The sequence below is a fragment of the Microcebus murinus genome, chromosome 10 (genome assembly GCF_040939455.1).
Source record: "Microcebus murinus isolate Inina chromosome 10, M.murinus_Inina_mat1.0, whole genome shotgun sequence".
NCBI lineage: Eukaryota > Metazoa > Chordata > Mammalia > Primates > Cheirogaleidae > Microcebus > Microcebus murinus.
Genome location: NC_134113.1, coordinates 27,179 through 46,213, shown reverse-complemented (window position 1 = coordinate 46,213; position 19,035 = coordinate 27,179). Strand labels below are relative to the sequence as shown.

At 46.4% G+C, this 19,035-nt stretch overlaps 1 protein-coding gene across 7 annotated transcripts; it reads right to left on the bottom strand.

Moving 5' to 3' along the window:
- Window positions 1–274: 274 nt before the first annotated feature.
- Window positions 275–18,204, bottom strand: RABL2B (RAB, member of RAS oncogene family like 2B). 7 transcript variants are annotated; one of them, XM_076006866.1, is made up of 10 exons: window positions 18,005–18,204; window positions 17,654–17,849; window positions 16,404–16,561; window positions 8,401–8,430; window positions 7,116–7,195; window positions 6,191–6,282; window positions 2,265–2,376; window positions 1,811–1,908; window positions 1,420–1,503; window positions 275–1,248 (listed from the first exon to the last, which is right to left on the bottom strand). In XM_076006866.1, exons 3-10 carry the CDS (start codon window positions 16,508–16,510, stop codon window positions 1,150–1,152), a joined length of 702 nt encoding a protein of 233 aa, XP_075862981.1. In that variant the 5' UTR covers window positions 16,511–16,561; window positions 17,654–17,849; window positions 18,005–18,204; the 3' UTR covers window positions 275–1,149. The 7 variants fall into 7 exon arrangements, with proteins under 7 accessions (XP_075862981.1, XP_075862980.1, XP_075862979.1 ...); XM_076006865.1 differs by having other exon boundaries at window positions 17,654–17,821; XM_076006864.1 differs by lacking the exon at window positions 17,654–17,849 and having other exon boundaries at window positions 17,985–18,204.
- Between the last annotated feature and the right edge of the window lie 831 nt (window positions 18,205–19,035).

Sequence of the window (19,035 nt, the reverse complement as noted above, 5' to 3'; positions counted from 1 at the left end):
TTCCAACAATCCTTGGGCTCCCACAGGGCACGACGTCCACCTATCCAGCGAGACAATGAAAGAACAGACAGCCTCCTATGCTGATACAGGACTTTTAAAGGAAGCTCTTTTTTTTTTTTGAGACAGAGTCTCACTCTGTTGCCCGTGCTAGAGTGCCATGGCGGTAGCCTAGCTCACAGCAACCTCAAACTCCTGGGCTCAAGTGATCCTCCAGCCTCAGCCTCCCGAGTAGCTGGGACTACAGGCATGCGCCACCATGCCCGGCTAATATATATTTTAGTTGTCCAGCTAATTTCTTCCTATTTTTTTTAGTAGAGATGGGGTCTTGCTCTTGCTCAAGCTGGTTTCAAACTCCTGAGCTCAAACGATCTGCCTGCCTTGGTCTCCCAGAGTGCTAGGATTACAGGCGTGAGCCACCATGCCCAGCAAGGAAGCTCTTCTTAAAGTTAATTTCTTGTAATCCAAGTGGGTGTACCTGTGGTGTAGCTGTATTGACCCCTGATTTTTACCAATGCTTGTGTTTTACTAGGCTAGACCTGTTACCTGGTTTTACTTAGCTCCAATGGCAAGCCTGTTCCTATGATCTCACCCTCACCTAGAAGAACTCCTGAAGTAGTCTCGAAAATCTGGAATGAATAGCTGTCTGCTTGAGAACATTTTAAAATAAAGATGATTGGACAACTAAAGTGGGAAAAGGATGGGAGATCATGTGGGAAAAGGGTGGGGGCCCCAGAGTCTGTGGGGGGTGGGAAGAGGGCTAACCGCTACCTCAGAAGAAGCATAAGGAATAGTCAGTCCCTGAGGTCAGTTTTAGGAAGAAAGAAACCAATGACCTAAATTTGCTTTTATTAAAGAGACACCCGAGCATGTTCACTGATTCTCTTCACTGTCTACCCTGGGGAGTAGGGGTTGGGGAAGGTGTTAATGACACTGATTCCTAATTCTGCTTCACGGAGGTCTGGTGTGGACCTCTTACACCTGGTCCAGAGAGTTTACTGTGCTAACCTCATCCCTGTATCATGAGCCAGGCAAATGGGATGGGCAGGTTTACAGGAGGTAGAACGAGGCATGGCCTGGAGAGTGTCTCCATTCAGAAATGGAGGTTGCTGAAGGGAGGGGTATTTAGAAAGGGGCCCCAGCCCCAGCTCATCAGCTGTGGGGAGAGGCCGCCTCCTCTGAAGGGCTCTCGATGCTGCCACTCTGCTCCTGGTCTGGCACATCCTCCTCCTTCTGCTCCAATTTGAAGTTCTGTGAACAAGGTTTCAGGTGAGGCCTGGCCCTGGATTTGCACAACTGTATCTCTGATACATTTAGGGGTGGCAAGTGCAGGCAAGAGCTACTACACTGGGCTATAGTCCATTATTTCTGAAGAGAAGTCCTGTTTTTTTCTATCCCATCTGAAACATGGACCTGACCTACCTCGAGTTCCTGCAAAACCTCGTCCATGAAATCCTGGGAGTTCTGTTTGTAAGACACAGCTAATCGAATTGCATCATTGAAGAGCTGGGGGATAAAGCAGAGATGGTGGGCCCCACCATGAGTCCATATAATACTCCACCTCTAAAATCAGCAAGCTCACCCCTCAATTCACCTTCTTTCCATCACCCTGACCCCAATGATGTGGCTAATGGACTTTGGCCACATCAAGCACTGGACCATCACCCTCTCCCACCTCCCTGCTGCACACATCCCCTCACTGTCCCGGTTCTCTCCAATACGCCTGCAGCCATCCCTTCTCTTCACAGCTCCCCTGGCAACTGTACCACCTAGTGCCCCAACCTCACTAGATGACCTCTGCAGTCTATCGTACCTTCACAACATTGGTACCATCAGCAGCTGAGACAAAGTACAGGGGCAGGGAGAACTTCCTGGCAAAACTGAAGTTTTTTTGGGTCACCTTTATGTCTGCTGTAGAGAAAATATAGGAAATTGGCCTGTCCATCAAGGGAAAGAGAGAGGGGTTTGGAGGGTGAGTCACTGGAGGCCCCATTCCAAAAAGTGGGATAGGCAGGGATGATCAAGGAACATGTTCTAGAGAGTTCAATAAATACGGATCTGTGTCCTGGGAGAAGGGCAGGTTGGCTCAGTTGGCATCTTTGCAAGGAAAGGAGCAATGCAAACCACCACACCTTGTATCTTGGGAAGGAGGACTGATCACTGATGGTTACCCACCCCCCCCCCCCGCCACCCCGCCAGGAGTGGAGAAAATGTGGGGTGGTGAGTCCCCTGTGAGTTGTTGACACACAGGTAAAGGATGGCCCCACCATCAATTTTATTGGCCACTACGATGCACGGGATCTCTGGCCTGAATTCCCGAAGCTCTGTATACCAGGTGCTCAGGTTCTTATAGGTGACTTTCCTCTGTACATCGAACACCTGCAAAGGGTGAAGGAAGATAGCTCAGGTATGTCAGTGTGTCTGCATTCTTCTTTCAGGTGACTCACATACCTACGCAGGTGAGCATGGGCACATGCCAGTCTTGGGGACTCAGACACATGCTCTGAATTGCAGTCCCTCTCACCACAGAGGCTGCGCCTGCCCTTCTCAGGGAAGCAGAGCCCTGGAACCTCTAGACCCAAAAGCGTTTTTAAAAACCTTATTCCTTATTTGGCCAGGAGCGGTGGCTCACACCTGTAATCCTAGCACTCTGGGAGGCCGAGGCAGGTGGATGGCTAAAGGTCAGGAGTTCGAAACCAGCTTGAGCAAGAGTGAGACCCTGTCTCTACCATAAATAGAAACAAATTAATTGGCCAACTAAAAATATATATAGAAAAAAATTAGCCGGGCATGGTGGCACATGCCTGTAGTCCCAGCTACTCGGGAGGCTGAGGCAAAGGATTGCTTGAGCCTAGGAGTGTGAGGTTGCTGTGAACTAAGCTGACACCACGGCACTCTAGCCCGGGCAACAGAATGAGACTCTGTCTCAAAAAAAAAAAAAAAAAATCTTATTCCTTTTGTTATCTTACATCTAATTTTATTTACCTACTTTAACAACTATAAATAAAATCAATATCATCTGTTAAAAATTGTCAAACTTTTTTTTCTTCTTATTTTTGCTAAAATTGTTCTAAAACTCCCTTGTAATAAATACCAATATTTCTAAAGTTTTCCTTTTTTTTTTTTTTTGAGACAGTCTCATTCTGTTGCCCATGCTAGAGTGCCGTGGCATCAGCCTTGCTCACAGCAACCTCCAACTCCTGGCTCAAGCAACCCTTCTGCCTCAACCTCCCAAGTAGCTGGGACTACAGGCATGTGCCACCATGCCTGGCTAATTTTTTCTATTTTTGGTAGAGACGAGGTCTTACTTTTGCTCAGGGTGGTCTCAATCCTGAGCTCAAACAATCCGCCCATCTTGGCCTCCCAGAGTGCTAGGATTACAAGCGTGAGCCACCGCACCCAGCCTCTAGAGTTTTCCTTTAGTTACTATTGATTTACTTCTAATTTTAAGCTTTTGTTAAGCTTCTGTTCATTCTTTAAACTTTTTAAAAGTAATTCTTATCTTTTGTTATTTGTAGCCTATAATTTTATTATCTTTTTATAATTTAATGTTTTTACCTATTTTAAATCATCAGCAAGAAGCATGAGCACTGCAAACCAGCTCTAAGGGTAGGACTCTTAAGACACTCCTGAGTTGCTGGTGTAGGGATCACAACAGTGGCCCTCCAGAATAGGTTAACAGATGCAAACTGCCCTAGTACAACCAGGTTATGGACAACAGCCCCGTAACTCCTGGAACGGCTGACTTCACTTCAAAATTACCTAGCCCTTTGTGCTAGCAACATGGTCCCAGCTCAGGCCTGGGGGCTTCCCCCTCATGGCAGTGGGTGGTGGGTCACCACCTATGACCTCAAAAGGCTACAGAAATCTGGAATTTCTTCCATGGTACTCACGAGGCCCAATTTCAACAAATAAATACATTGCCTTGAATTCCCAATGAAGACTTCTGACAAAGCTTGCTTGTAATGAAACTTGTAGGCACTTTCTGTCCAGGCCTGGTTTCCTGAGCACCCTTTCTGCGTTTTGGAGAGGGGAAGGAGCTGGCTAGAACGAGGAACATCCCTGCCTCAAGGTTTCATGGTGGGGTGGAGTCTTGACTTCCTCTGTGACCATGAGCTCCCCAGTGGTCAGGTGAAGGTTTGCAACCTGCCAGGCCCTGGGCAGCAGACGAGGCTGGTGGCAGGCACCTGCAGGTACAGGGATGCTGGGAGGGGAGATGTTCCCAGTCCTCAGAAGGGGGTCTGAGAGGAACCAATGGAGATGCATAAAAGGCAGGAGGAGGTTACTCTAAGAGGTGAGTTCCAAATACCCCATGCCAGAGCAGGAGTGAAACTAACAGCTAGGACTAACCTTCCCAGTTCTTGAGGGTCAGACTTCTGTACCACACTGCTCCCATGTGCCTTACCCCATCATCCTCTTTTGTTTACTACCCTTACAGTTATTAGTATCAAAATTTTTGGAATTTTCAAGGGAATTTGTGCTTAAGGGGCAGTGGTAGAAATCAGGTGATAAGCTCCTTCCTTCACTATCTGCAAAGGGTCGGGAAGAATCCTCAATGTCCCCACCACAGGTATCGGCACTTGTGCTGACCCAATGGTGAGCTCCTGGGGCAATACTTGTGTCTTTCCACCCTGGCACCTCTGGTCCCTGCACCTGCACATCACACACAGAATTCATGTGCTAGAAGTGGTCAGAGTGTTGTGGGCACACACAAGAAAGAGGAATTTTAATGATAAACATCAGAGACTGCATGGAGTGGGTGGCAAAGAGCAAGGAATGAGAAATGAGCAGTTTCAAGTAAAGGGTGTGACCATGGGAGGGGCTGAGGGAAAAGCAGGATGTGCAGAGCAGGTAACAGTGAGCAGAACAGACCAGCTCCTTCTGTGGTCCTCTGCTGTTGCTCCTCACAGACGAAAGGACCTCTGCTTAGCTGTGCACCCCTCAGTGCCAAGGTGAGGCCGCACATGCTGCGGACAATCACTAGGTGGGAGGTAAGGCTGGAAGGGTGGGTGGAATCTAAATGTTGTGGAGTGCCATGGCAGACTATATACCAACAATGGCAAATCATCCACCCCATATGCTCTTATCATGTGACTGGCCCCCCACTGAGAGGTGTTATCTGTTTCTCCCCTTTGTGACTACAGCCAGCGTGAGGCCATGTGACTTCCAGGGCTCACCATGAAAGGAAATACAACTCCCACCCTGAGAGCAAGCCCAAATCAGCCCACAAGACAAACTGCACAGAGACACATGGCATAGAACCGCTGATGTCCCAGCCAGCTGCAGTGTGTGTGGAGATGCCTCAGCTGGTTCTAGCCTGGGATCCAGCCTTGGGTCTACCCAGCTGAGAACTCAGACATGGATTCCTGACTCATCAGAAAATGGCTGTTTTTTGTCACCAAGTTTTGGCTTTCATATTAAAGCAGGATCTTGAATGCTGTTTGAAAAAGTTTGAGTGACTGGGGTTTTTATTTAGTGACAATTGCTATGGTTCATAATTCAGAAAACCAGGCTATTACTTCATGCATTATAGATGGCTGATAATCATGAATGTTTGTAAGTGGACCAAAAAAAAAAAGCATGCTCCTTTCAGCATCTAAAAGTGGTAGCCTGAGGCCCGATCCAGGGAATGCATGTGTAGGAACTTCTGAAGGATTCCGTTCTCCTTTCTTGCCTTTCTCACAGCTGCTTCAGGTACTCTTGTGGTACTTACTACATGCTGGCCACTGGGGTAAAACCTTGAGGACTGTGTCCCAGAAAGCAAATGAGAGGTTGGGAGGGAAAGTTTCCTGGGACCTGCTGGGTCCACTGAGCCTCAGCTCTGCCTCTAGAGAAAAGCTGCTGGCACCGGTCAAGGGAGGCCCTGAGAGCTTCTCTGAGAGGGTGGGCTCCATCAGGGAGGAACTGTGGCGCTGTCTCGGCCACGTTTGCCTCCTGGATGCTATACCTGATGTTGAAGCCCTGAGCTTGCTGATCCCCTGGTGTGGTAGTTCTTTACCTTTTCTTCACCCATCCCCACCAGAAGAGAGCTCACCTGCTCCATTCTCACTTAGAAGCTCTGGAGAGCATGTATGGTTCCTGGGCGGCCCTGACTGCCTTCTCATAGCACCTAGGTATGGTTAGGAGGGCTCAGGGCTGCCAGGCCCCTCACCCCTCAGACCAGACTTGCCCACCGCCTCTGTCCACCGCCCACCTGGTCTCGTACCATGATGCAGGCATGGGCCTTGTGGTAGTAGGAGGCATGCATGCTCTGGAACCGCTCCTGGCCAGCCGTATCCCAAAAGTCTGCAACGAGAACACAGCTCTGACTGCCTGATGGGGGCTGGAGGGCAGAGAGACATACACACCCTGAGCATTTCTGTGCAGAGCTACAATACACATGTGGCACAAACCACATGGCATGTGTGTGGGGGGGGGGAGCACAGGGAGGAATGGAGACCACACAGCTCCACATCTGTGTCCTCAAGACACAGTATACCTGGGTGTGCTTTGAGAGGTGTGTGTGCACCAGTGTGCAAGGGAGGACATGGGACAGGGACCAGGAGGAAGGACAATACAGAGAGGAAGCCTCAGGAGGAAAAGGTAGGTTCCCCTCATTCCCACACATAAGGTGCAGGCCCCCAAGGTCAAAACTAAGCTGACTTCCCATGTGTGCTGACCACAGATGGTAGACAGTCAGGCAGGCTGAGAGGCCTGGCTAAGGAGAAGATCAAAACCCTGTGTGGAGATAATGTTTCGACTACATTTGTTATTTCTTTACACTGGCTGAATGAGAACCCCTGAAACTAGGAAAGCTACTGCCTTGTCAAAGGCCTCTCTCTTTTCCTCTTCCCTCTGGTAGGCACAGCCTACTGACTTCTGCTTTTCTGAACCCTGCCCTGCACACTGGTCCTGGCCTGGACACCACATCAGAGAGTTGGAACTTGGCCCTTGTGTGCCTCATTCTACCCTCCCTGGCCTCCTGGCTCCTGACTCTTGGGGTTCTGCTGATCACCCCTCGATCCTGCCTGGGGTCTCATTTCTTCCCCGACTCTCTCCCATGGACCTCTGTCCATCTCCCCTCCTCCCCCATTTCCTCCCCCTTGAGAGTTGGCATGGCCTGGCCCCATGATGCTCACCCACAAGAATGGTCTTGCCATCTACCGTGGCCGTGTGCTTATACAGGGTCAGGGCATACGTGGACAACTGCTGTGGCTGACTGCATTCAGGTTAGGGAGCAAATATCAATAAAAGGTGAGGTAAGGAAGAAGTGGGCAGCAGGGGTGCTTGGTATGATGAAAAGGATCCTCTCCTTCCTTTTCTTTTTGTAGTTATTTAGATTTTAAATGAAATGAATGCTGCAGACAGAGGATCAGCTTCAAATATCACTGCATAAGCTCCACGGAAGAGTGGCGGGGGGAACTGGGAGTGAGTCCTGGCCATCTAAGTCCGAGGTAAAACAGAATTTTACAAAGGAAGTGTCACAAACAGCATCATGTAGTTGGAAATGTTAACTGTGGATGCTCCAGCTCCTTCACGGATGGTGTACTTGCAGACTAGAAAGAAAACTCTAACCCTAGATAGCAACATCATCATTCTGGATAAAAAAGCTCCTACAAGCCAGATAACTGACAAGCTGTTTATAAAGTGTAGTTTGCCTGTGTATGAAACCCTAACAAAGGCCTGGGGGAATGATGCCCACTGAAGCTGCAAGATGCCAGATGGCTTAACTACCAAGGACTGAGATGATGCAGGTGTACTGGGTGCACAGGATCACCTGATATAAGGTGGGGCAAGATCCACTCAGATCCCAGGGTGACTGCCATCAGCCTTGGGGTGCTGGGCCTATGGCAGGGAGCAATAGGGTCCAGGGGTTCTTCTTACCTATGGTTCTCAGTGGATCTACTGGGGAAGCCTTTTAAAAACCTCCCAGTTGCTGGGAGGAACTCACTCCAAACCTGCACAATGTAACAATTCATGGGGCAAAGGAGGGACTGGCACCTCATATTTTACCAAGTTCATTTATATCAGAGATTTTTTAAATATTAGGGGGCCCAAGCTTTGAGGTTAGAGAGGCTAGCGACTTGTCCAAGATCAGAAGCTACTAAGGAGGAGGAGTAAGTGGAGTTTGAATACAGGCATGTGATCCAGATCAGGTGTTGTTAGCTATTCTACTGCCTTCCTAATATAAAACAAATCCAAACATGAGTAAGTTCCAAAATGTACAGCACTGACTGTGTGATGTTACGTGGGTCAACAGGCAATAAACCAGTGTGAATGAAACCTGTATATTCAGTTATCCATCCCTGCCTGGACTGCTGGTACAGAGGGGTGGGGAGTAGGGTAGAGATACATGAGTGTAGGAAGACCCCAGGAACAAGGAGCACTCCAGGAACAAGGGGCCTTTCAAATCTTGAAGGATACAATCCATCCATGAGAAATCTCTCCATGAGTCTGTAAGGAGAACATGCACAGTGGTCAGGTGGCATCCCTATCTCCCCCTTCCACCTAGTTTATCACCCCCAAGCTGACAACCTAGAAGCCACTCCTCTTCCCCATTCATTCCATAGCCCATTTCCAGGTCAAGCCCGGAACCTGGGAATCTCCATTACCAACCCCTCATAACAGAACAGCTCACATCACTATGAGTCACAGACCAGCCCATGTGAAGCTCTCAGATCTGTTGTTTCCACCTCAGCACAATATTGCACATAAAATTATCCCCACTTTATGCACAGGAAAACTGAGGCCAGGAAGCCTGTGCACTGTACCCAAAAGCCATTTTCCCCAAATTCTGCAGATCCTTCATGGCTTTGCTCAAATGTCACTCAAGTAGTGAGACCATCCTCGGCAACCCTGCACTTCACATAACACCAGCTGAAATATTAAGTATTTTACTTATTTGCTGTCTTTCTTTCTCAATTTAAATGGAATGTCCATGAGTGCTGGATTTGAATTTATAGTTCACTGCTGCAACCCCAGTGAGGAGGACAGAGCCGAAGGTACAGCGGTGCTCACTTGGTATTTGAATGGATGAAGGTGAACAGTTTATAAGCCAGATATTGTACATATCCCTGAATCCAATGGGAGAAACACATCCTTTTCTGGCTTTCATAACCAATGACCATCAATTAGACCATATAGTAAATCTAAAAAAGAAAATACCCTCCCCTCAAATATGTCAGATCATGTCATCTCACCATAACGCAATTAAGTTATAAATAGAAAATCCAAACTAAATTTCAACAACCCTATATTATAAAATTAAGAGATAACCAAACATATAAAACCACTTATAAATATCTTATAGGTTAGAAAAGAAACCATAAAGGATATTTAAGAAACATTCAAGATAGAAAAATATAAAAGTTCCATATAGTAATAATTTCTGCTTATGGGAAAATTTTGTAATGTACTTTTCCTACTCCCCTCAGGACAATTAAAACCTCTACACAATATAGAAATCAAATATAAGAATCTGGAAAATAGAAGGCAGATGGGCTAGGGATCAAAACACCAAGGAACGACACAGTGTTAAGTTCTCTGGCTTTTCTTTGTGCCTCATACATCCCAGATCTGGGCTGAAGAAGCAGACACACCAATGGGCATACACAAAAGAACCCCACCAAAACACCAACAGACTGCTCTCTCCAACCAAAAGAACAGTCAAGGGTGAGTGCTTCGAAACAGAAAACATTTAGACTGCAACCATGATCCAAACATCATGGAAAAATTGTAGCCCCACCTATAAAGGCCAAGGCTATATAACAAGGCACCCCAACAACACTCCCCAGAGGGTTGGTGTCACAGAAGACCAACCAGAGCCAAAACTTTCATCTCTATCAGACAGTAACGAGGCCCCCACCCAGTGTCAACAGAGCCTGGACTGCATCCCTACTGACAGTAATGAGGATGGTGGGTATGGGTGGGTGTCGCCCTGCTGAAGTGGTGCCACAAGAAGCCAGCTAAGCATGGCCAGGAGCAGTGGCTCATGCCTGTAATCCTCACACCTCAGGAGGCTGAGGCTGGAGAATCGCTTGAGGGCAGGAGTTTGAGACCAGCCTGAGCAATACCACAACTCTACAAAAAAACCAACAACCCAGCTAAACACAAGGTTTGAGTAAGAGTCAGAGGCTCATAATATGATACTCAAAATGCCCAAGTTTCAATAGACAATCATTCGTCATACCAAGAACCAGGAAGATCTCAAGCTGAGTGAAAAAAGCAAATCAACAGACTTCTAGAGATGACACAGATTTTACAATTATCTGACAAAGCTCTTAGAGCAGCTGTCATAAAAATGCTGCACTGGGAAACTACAGATGTGCTTGAAACAAATAAAAATGTAGACAGTCTCAGCAAAGAAATACAGAGTTTCAGCAAAGAGACTATTTTTCAGCTAAGAAATAGAAGATATAAAGAAGAACCCAATGGAATTTTTAAAACATCTGGAAATATGATAACGAAAATAAAAAATTTACTGGATGGGCTCACGGTAGGATGAGAGGACAGAGGAAAGAATCACTGAACTTTAGAACAGAACAAAAGAAATTACCTGCCATGAACAAGAGTAAGAAAAGAAACTGGCAAAAAATAAACAGAGCCTTGGGAACCTGTGAGTCTATAAGATGACATCTTTCTCACTGGAATCCCAGGAGGAGAAGAATAAGAGGACCAGGCTGAAAAAGTAATAGAAAAAATAATGCCTAAAAACTTCTTTAATTTGGCAAAAGACAAACCTATACAGTCCAGAAGCTGAGCAAAAGTCAAACAAGAAGGCCAGGTGTGGTGGCTCATGTCTATAATCCTAGCAACTTGGGAGGCCTACGTGGGAGGATTGCTTGAGACCAGGAGTTCAAGACCAGCCTGGGCAACATAATGAGACCCCGTCTTATAAAAACTAAAAAAAAACCCCAAAAAACAAAAACAAAACCAAATTAACCAGGCACGGTGCTGCATGCCTGTAGTTCTAAGTACTTAGAAGGCTGAGGCAGGAGGATTGCCTGAGCCCAGAAGTCTGAGGTTGCAGTGAGCTATGATCACATTGCATGAGCAACAGAGTAAGACCCTGTGTCAAAAACAAAATGCAGAAACAAACCAAAAAAGGGGGGGAAAAGTCAAGCACAATAAATCCAAGGAAATCCACACCAAGACATAGTATAGCATAGTCAAACTCCTGAAATCTAAAGGCAAAAAGAAAGCATTGGGAGAGAAGCAACATCGTACCTACAGGGTAAAAATCATCTGAATGACAGAGGATTTCTCCTCAGAAACCATGGAGGCCATAGGAAGTGGCATATATTCTCAAGTACTGAAAAAAACAACCATCAACCCAGAACTCTACATCCAGTGAAAATATCTCTTGAGACTGAAGGGGAAATCGAGACTTTCTCATAAGAAAGAAAATGAAGATAATCTGTTTCTAGCAGACCTACCCTAAAAGATTAGCTAAAGGAAGTTCTTGAGACAGAAGGAAACAATAAAACAAGAAACCTTGGAATATCAGGAAGGAAGAAAGAACATGGTAAGGAAAAATATTGGTAAACACAGTAGAATGTCTCTTCCTCTTTAAAATTTTAAAATTATTTTTCATGGTTGAAGCAAAAATTATAACACCGATGGAGTTCTCAACATACATATTAGAAATATTTAAAACAATGCAACAGGAAGGTAAAGGAGATATGGCGCCTACACTTTAACCAGTGTCAACACCACTAGATGGAGAAGTTATCTGTATATAACTTAATACCTAGAAAAAACACCATAAGAGCTATACAAAGAGATACACTCAATAGTACCATAGATAAATCAAAATAGAATTTTAAAAAGCGTTTCACCCATAGGAAGGCAGAAAAAGAACCCTCAAAATGGAAAACCGAAAACAAAAACTAAAAGGGCAGACTTAAACTCTAACAAATCAATAATTACAGTTGATTCTCATTCCCGACAGTTATGTTCTAAAACGCCTCTACAAACACAGAATTAGTGACCACTGACTGTTGCTCCTATGGGAAATACAGGGTTAGGTTTCTGTGAGCCTCTGGTTTCAACTTTTTCATCAATCAATCAATATATAACCTTGTTTTATGCATGTTTCTGTTTAAATACACCTTATTTAATATATACAAGGGGTTTTAAAAGTTCATGAAAAAATTGAATTTAAAGAAAAAAAACCACTTTATTTCTCAACATTGTCTCCATCAAGGTCAAGACACGTTTGTAAGCAATGATACATTTAGTTCATCCCTAAAGAACTGAGGGTCCCTGGAATTCCACAACATCAATGTAGACTTTAATACATTATTAACTAAAGAAAAATGGGTGTCCTTCAAAGATTTCTTAGGATTAGGATTAGGAAACAAAAAGAATTCAGAAAGACTGTAAGGTGGATACTTAATGATTTCCCATTGAAACTCTTGTAAAATTGCCCTGTGTGATGAGAGCAATGAGCTGCAGAATTGTGGTGAAGACCTCCCTGGTGAAGTGCTCTTGTGTGTTTTCCTGCTAAAGCTTTGGCTAACTTTTTCAAAACACTCTCATAAAGCCAGGTTCCATCTCCTGTTACAATTCTTTGAGAAAAGCTTCAAGATCTTGATCCCACTTGTTTAAGATTTCCACTGAAAACTCTGCTGTTGTCTGCAGCTGATCTGAGTGCAACACTTTTGGCACCCAAGTGGAAAGTTTGCTCAACTTTAAATTTTCAGTCAGAATTGTGTAAACTGAACCAGTTGAGATGTTTACGGTATTAGCTATTGTTTCTGCTGTTAACTGTTGGTCCTCTTCGATTAGGACACAAACAAGATTAATATCTTCCCTGCAAATAGATATAGAAGGTCTGCCGCTGTTGGCTTAATCTTCGACATCATCTTGTCCCTTACCCATTTGTAAACTATTAATTTCTTTGGGGCACTGTCCCCACAAACTTTTAGTAAAGCATCAGTGATTTATTTCATCCTTCTTCCACCCAAGCTTCACCCTAAATTTGATTTTTATTGTTTCAATTTTAGCAGAATTCATATTTCTTTGATAGGATCTCTTTTCAAACTGATGTCTTATCCTTCTTAGTGCTTTCAATTAGATCCTGTTCAGATATGCTATAACAAGTTAGTATAAATTTATTTTGGTGCAACCAATTTTTCAGATCCACACATTACTTTTTCGTAATATGCATTTTCCATGAACTTTTTGAAGACCCTTCATATTGTGGACTCATTGTCATTGACCTCATGGCCAATACACTGTAACTCATACCTAAATACAGCTTATCTAATACACATAGTTCTCACAGCCTTCTACAAACAACTCTACACACAATCCTACTGGCAACTTAGAAAAAATGGGCCAATTCCTTAAAAAGGCGAACTACCAAAACTCACCCAGTATGAAAAAGACCTAATGAGATTTATAACATAATTAAAGAATCCGCCCCCCAAACTCTTCAGGCCCACATGTTTTCAAGGGAGAATTTTACCAAACATTTGTAGAACAGTTAATATCAATTTTACACAATCTCTTCCAGAAAAACAGAAGAGGAGGAAATACTTCCCAATTCATTTTATGAGGCCAGTTAACCCTGATATTAAAACCAAAGACAGGCCAGGCACAGTGGCTCACGCCTGTAATCTTAGCACTCTGGGAGGCTGAGGTGAGTGGATGGTTTGAGTTCAGGAGTTTGAGACCAGCCTAAGCAAGAGCAAGATCCCGTTTGCACAGAGGGAGAGGAGGGGAGGGGAGGGGAGGGGAGGGGAGGGGAGGGGAGGGGAGGGGAGGGGAGGGGAGGGGAGGGGAGGGGAGGGGAGGGGAGGGGAGGGGAGGGGAGGGGAGGAGAGGAGAGGAGAGGAGAGGAGAGGAGAAATTAGCTGGACAAGTAAAAAAAGAAAAAATTTATATATATATATAAAAATTAGCCAGGCATGGTGGCACATGCCTATAGTCCCAGCTACTTGGGAGGCTAAGGCAGGAGGATCGCTTGAGCCCAGGAGTTTGAGGTTGCTGTGAGCTAAGTTGACGCCATGGCACTCTAGCCCAGGCAACAGAGTAAGACTCTTTCTCAAAAAAAAAAAAAAAAAAGACAAATAGATGGAAAGACATCTTTATCAATGAATTTGAAGACTTAATAGTTAGATAGATAACACTACCCAAAGCAATCTACAGAATCAATGCAATTCATATCAAAATCTCAATGGCTTTTTTTGGTTGAAATAAAAAAAACATATTGTAAAAATTCATATGGAATGTCAAGGGACCCCAAACAGCCCAAAAAATTTTGAAAAAGAACAAACTTGGAAGACTCATGCTTCCTGATTTCAAAACTTTCCACAAAGCTACAGGAATTGAAACAGTGTGGTCCTGGCCTAAGGAAAAACATAAAGACCAGTAGAATACAGGGCCCAGAAAGGAATGCTCCCATATAGGGTCAACTGATTTTTTGACAAGGGTGCTAAGATCATTCAATGGGGGAAAGGAGAGTCTCTTCAACAAATGGTGCTCAGAAAACTGGATATCCACATGTACAAGAATGAAGAGGGATCCTTACCTCACACCATATAAAAATGTTAACTCGACATAGATTGAAGAGCGCAGTGGTTCACACCTGTAATCTAGCACTCTGGGAGGCCAAGGTGGGAGGATCACTTGAGGTCAGGAGTTCAAGACCAGCCTGGGCAAGAATGAGACCTTGTCTCTACCAAAAATAGAAAAATTAGCTGGGTGCAATTCAAAGCACCTGTAGTCCCAGCTACTCAGGAGGCTAAGGCGAGAAGATTGCTTGAGCCCAAGAATTGGCGATTGTAATGAGCTATGATGATGCCATTGCACTCTACCCAAGGCAACAGAGTAAGACCATGTCTCAAAAAAAACCCAAAAAAACACAATAATACTGTAAAACTCATAGAAGAAAATATATGAGAAAATCTTCATGACTTTGAATTTAGAATAATTCCTTAAATATGACACCAAAAGCACAAGAAATAAGAGAAAAAGAGGTAAGTTGGACTTCCTCGAAATTTCAAACTTGTGTACATCAAAGGACACTATCAAGAAAGTGACAAAGCCAACCCACAAGATGGCAGGAAAAATTCCCAAGTTAGATTCACAGGTTAGATGAAAAGTGACATAAAATGAGTCTAAGGAAACTAAACGAGAGAAATAAATGGAAAGATCATGAAACCTTGAACCATGGTTTTCTCACCTACTCACTTTCCCTCAGATACACTGTTCTCATCACAGTGTTTATATCTGGGATGTTTTGCCTGAGATGTGGCTGTGGAGGCCAATGTTATGGTAATCTTTGATATCCTGTCAACTACTCACTCTTTTTTGGTATTGTTTTACATGAGACTTATAAGAGACGAGCATTAAACTTGGGGGTTGGGCAGCATGGAGTTGGCAGGCCACCTGGTGTATCACACCCAGCTATATCCTCCCAAAGCTCCATCAGTTATTTAGCTGACAATCTGTTCTCCACTTGCCTGCATTTCCTGTTTTCTCTTCGTTGGTTTGAAATTGAGGTGGGGATAGAGGGGGTGTTATTTATTGGGCAGACTCCTCAGACTACAACAGCTACCCTAATTTTTATTGTATATGCATGTTGTTGAGGATGGTCAAAGCAACTGTAAAACACTAAATTAGAGTTGCAGTGTGTGAGTGTGGGGTGGGGAAGAGTGTGAGAGAGAGAGAATATGAACTCATGAAGATGGCCTCAAAACCAGCAAAGCACCTAGAGAATTATTCATAGCTATCCAAGTCCAAGGATATGTTAATAAAAATGAAAGTAGAAAATAGAGTGGGGCTAGAGCACTTGGGAGGTAAGACTAAACCAGACCTCTAGGTGGGGACAAATCTATACTCATCTGTAAAGGCAGAAATAGACAATGTACCTTCAGCAGACCTAGAGAGGTGAGAAATGGAGATAAGCACTGCAGAGCCTCCCTTCAACTCTCTAGGTGGATAGTTCCACACCTGTGCGTCTAGGCACTGAATAAGCTTCTAGGCACTAGTCTTCACAATGATTATAGTCAATCATCATTTCTATCCATTCTTCTCAAGCTCAGTGAATCCCTTCAGAAAGCATCTTTATCGCCTTTATTCAACATGTCAACCAGCTGTGTGGTAGCTTTCCTCTCTTCATTCCCACTCCCCTGCCCTTGCAATCCCTCAGCCCACAGACCACATACAGTATCCTCACCTGCTCCATAGCTGTCAGGACTTATGGAAATGCTCCAATTCCTCAGTCCTATGACTTGTCCCCTCCCAAAGAACACACACAACTGCTGATGTGATTCCCCTCATGTATGCTTGGGCTTCAGCCAAGACTACTCCCCCTCACCATCCCATGGAAGCTATGCTCCCCTGTGGCTCTGGAGGACTTTTCTAACGACCCAGACCCACTCTGGGCCTGGCCTTTCTTCCCTAATCTCCCAACATACTTGGACTTGCCCACTGCACTGTCTCCCAGGCAGATGATCTTCACGTTGTCATCAGCATCGTATTTCTCTTGGTCCAGCTCACAGGGTTTGGCTCTGTCACCTGCCATTGATTCCTAGCTGTAGAGAGGGGTCCAGCCCAGAGGAAGGGGGTCTTGTCACTGTTTGGGAAGAGCAACAAGAGGCTGCTGTTAGAGAGATGGGAGGTTCCCTCAAACAAATCTATTTCTTCGTTTTCCTGCAAAAGAGAGCCAATGAGCCAAGGAGAGAGGGGCCCCAAGAAACACACCCTTCTTCATTCACCACCAATTTGGCTGCTACGTGCTGAGCCTTGGGGTTGTAACCTTGTCCTCTTAGTGTGGTTTCTCCTAATAATCTCCTAAATAATCTTCCCACTGTGGGTATGCTCAAGGCCACACCTCCTACCTCCACCTAGAGAGATGGTAATCTAAAGCCATGCTGAAACTTTACAAGTTCAACATATAAAAGTTTTCTCACTTGTGAAAAAGGGACAAAAATCAGTACCCACGTCACTTGGTTGATATGAGATACCGTCTGCCTAAAAGCCTGAGCTCTCATTACTGAATGACACAGACTACACAGCCAAAGATGCGTAACCCATGTTCCTGATCCTCTGCCCTCATGCCTCTCACCTCCCTTCATTTTCCACCCTACTGCAACTGGCACATGCCTCTCCTCCCTCAACTGGAGTATTCCCTGAACCCTCTTCTCCAGGGGTATGTCAACCTCTACTAATTTCCAGTACCTCCTAAATGCTGACAATGCCAAAATGAACCTGCACCCAGACTGCTTCTCTCCGTGCCAGTCTAGCCCACCCCAAATGCTGCTCCTCACAGTCACCATCTGTACATCACCAGCCACCCAGCGCCAACATCTAAGTGTAACATCATCTCTAGCTTTGTTCTACTCCCCTCACACCCAAATACTACTTTGCCAACATTCCTAAGAATGTACCATAGTCCAGACTCTGAGTTAGCTGGCCACATAGAAATGATACGATGATGACAACATAGCAGCAATGACTGGACCCTACTGAGCATTCACCATGAGCAGACACTGCATCGGGACCAGAGGATACGAGACACAGTGATGCCAGAGTCTACTGTGGTAAAAGCTATGACAGAAGTGCGCACACGGTAAGGGATGGAAATATTAACAAAGCGCCCGAGTTTCCCTGACTGGGTCACCGCACAGCTATTGCCTCTGCATAGGCAGGGACTAAGCGTGTTTACCGAGGTACACTCAGCCTCTAGCGCAATTCCTGGGAAGCGGCAAGTGCTTGGTAAGCACGGAGAGGGGTCTGCGCCTTCCACCTATACCCTGTAGACACCGCAAGGTGTTTGAAGGCAAACCCAGCCGTATCGCTCCGTGCGCGAAGACTTTCGACAGCTGTCGTCGTCCTTGAGATCCAGTGGGCAAGCTGTTTCACTAGACAAATATTTTGAGGCACCAACTACCGCCGCATGAACCCACCGTCCCGTCCTTCCCCCGACCCGGCCCTCCCTTCCGCCCAGGCCCCAAGCACCGCCAGCGCGGGCGGTTCCCGCACGCTGAGTTCGCTACCCAGGCGGATTCGTCCTCACATGCGGTCCCAGGCGAGGGCTGGAGAGACCAGGGACGCCTCGGGTTAGCCCGCCCGCGGCCAGCGGCCCCTCGGGCCCCACGGCCCGCCTCGAACCTCGCCGCGTCTCGGACCACGACAGCCGGCACAGACTCACGCGGCACTGCACTCCGCTTCCGGCTCGGCCAGCGTCCTTGCAGCTGCTACGCAACCGCGCAAGGACCCCAGTAGGGCTGCCCAGACGAAGGCCTGAAAGACCCAACTGGCAGGCTGCCTATCGCGGTGCCTGGCCGGAAGGCGGCCAGTGAGAGCACCTCTGACCCAGGCTGGTAGGGGCTGGCTTGGACCCAAGGACAGAAGCAGGATCCACGCGGCCGCAGACCTCGGGGAGTGGCGGGGGCCGGGCTTCTGGTGCTGAGCTGTGGGGCGTCGCCGCTGGCTCGGACGAAGGGGAGGGGCGGCGGCACGTCAGGGGTGGGAGGCGAACGACCAGGAGCCTGCTCCAGTTTGTGCTTCGTGGGGCGACAGATTTGAGCAAACGTCTCGACCTGTCGACGTGTGTTCCCCGAGAGCCGAGGCAGCGTGACTGAGTAGGAGTTGGGGGCGAAGGCCGGGCCGCTGTTCCTGCCCGAGGTGCTTCCCCTGACCCACCGGCGAGCGCCTGCTGGGGACGCTGCTGTGTAGGGCGCCTGCCTCCCTGGAGCTGACCTTCTATGGGACAGACAGATGCGAACCCCAGGGTTGTAAAATTGCAAAGGAGGCCTCTGCAGAAACATGCCCAGGGAGAGGGGAGAAGGCTGACAGAGGCGGGGAGCTGACCTCCAGTGGGTAATTGGGCGAAACCAGGCAGAGTCCTGTCAACAGAAAAGAACCCAAACTCTGGTTTCGTTTTTTTTTTTTTTTTTTGAGACAGAGTCTCACTTTGTTCCCCAGGCTAGAGTGAGTGCGGTGGCGTCAGCCTAGCTCACAGCAACCTCAAACTCCTGGGCTTAAGCAATCCTCCTGCCTCAGCCTCCTGAGTAGCTGGGACTACAGGGATGCGCCACCATGCCC

Coding starts and splice junctions, on each gene's coding strand:
- RABL2B (XM_076006864.1), bottom strand. CDS start 16,510: ATGGCAGGTGACAGAGCCAAACCCTGTGAGCTGGACCAAGAGAAATAC. Junction 7,196..8,400: donor AGATTTCTCATGGATGGATT/GTATCCTTCAAG, acceptor ACCTGAATGCAG/TCAGCCACAGCAGTTGTCCA. Junction 1,909..2,264: donor AGTGGCCAATAAAATTGATG/GTGGGGCCATCC, acceptor TTTTCTCTACAG/CAGACATAAAGGTGACCCAA.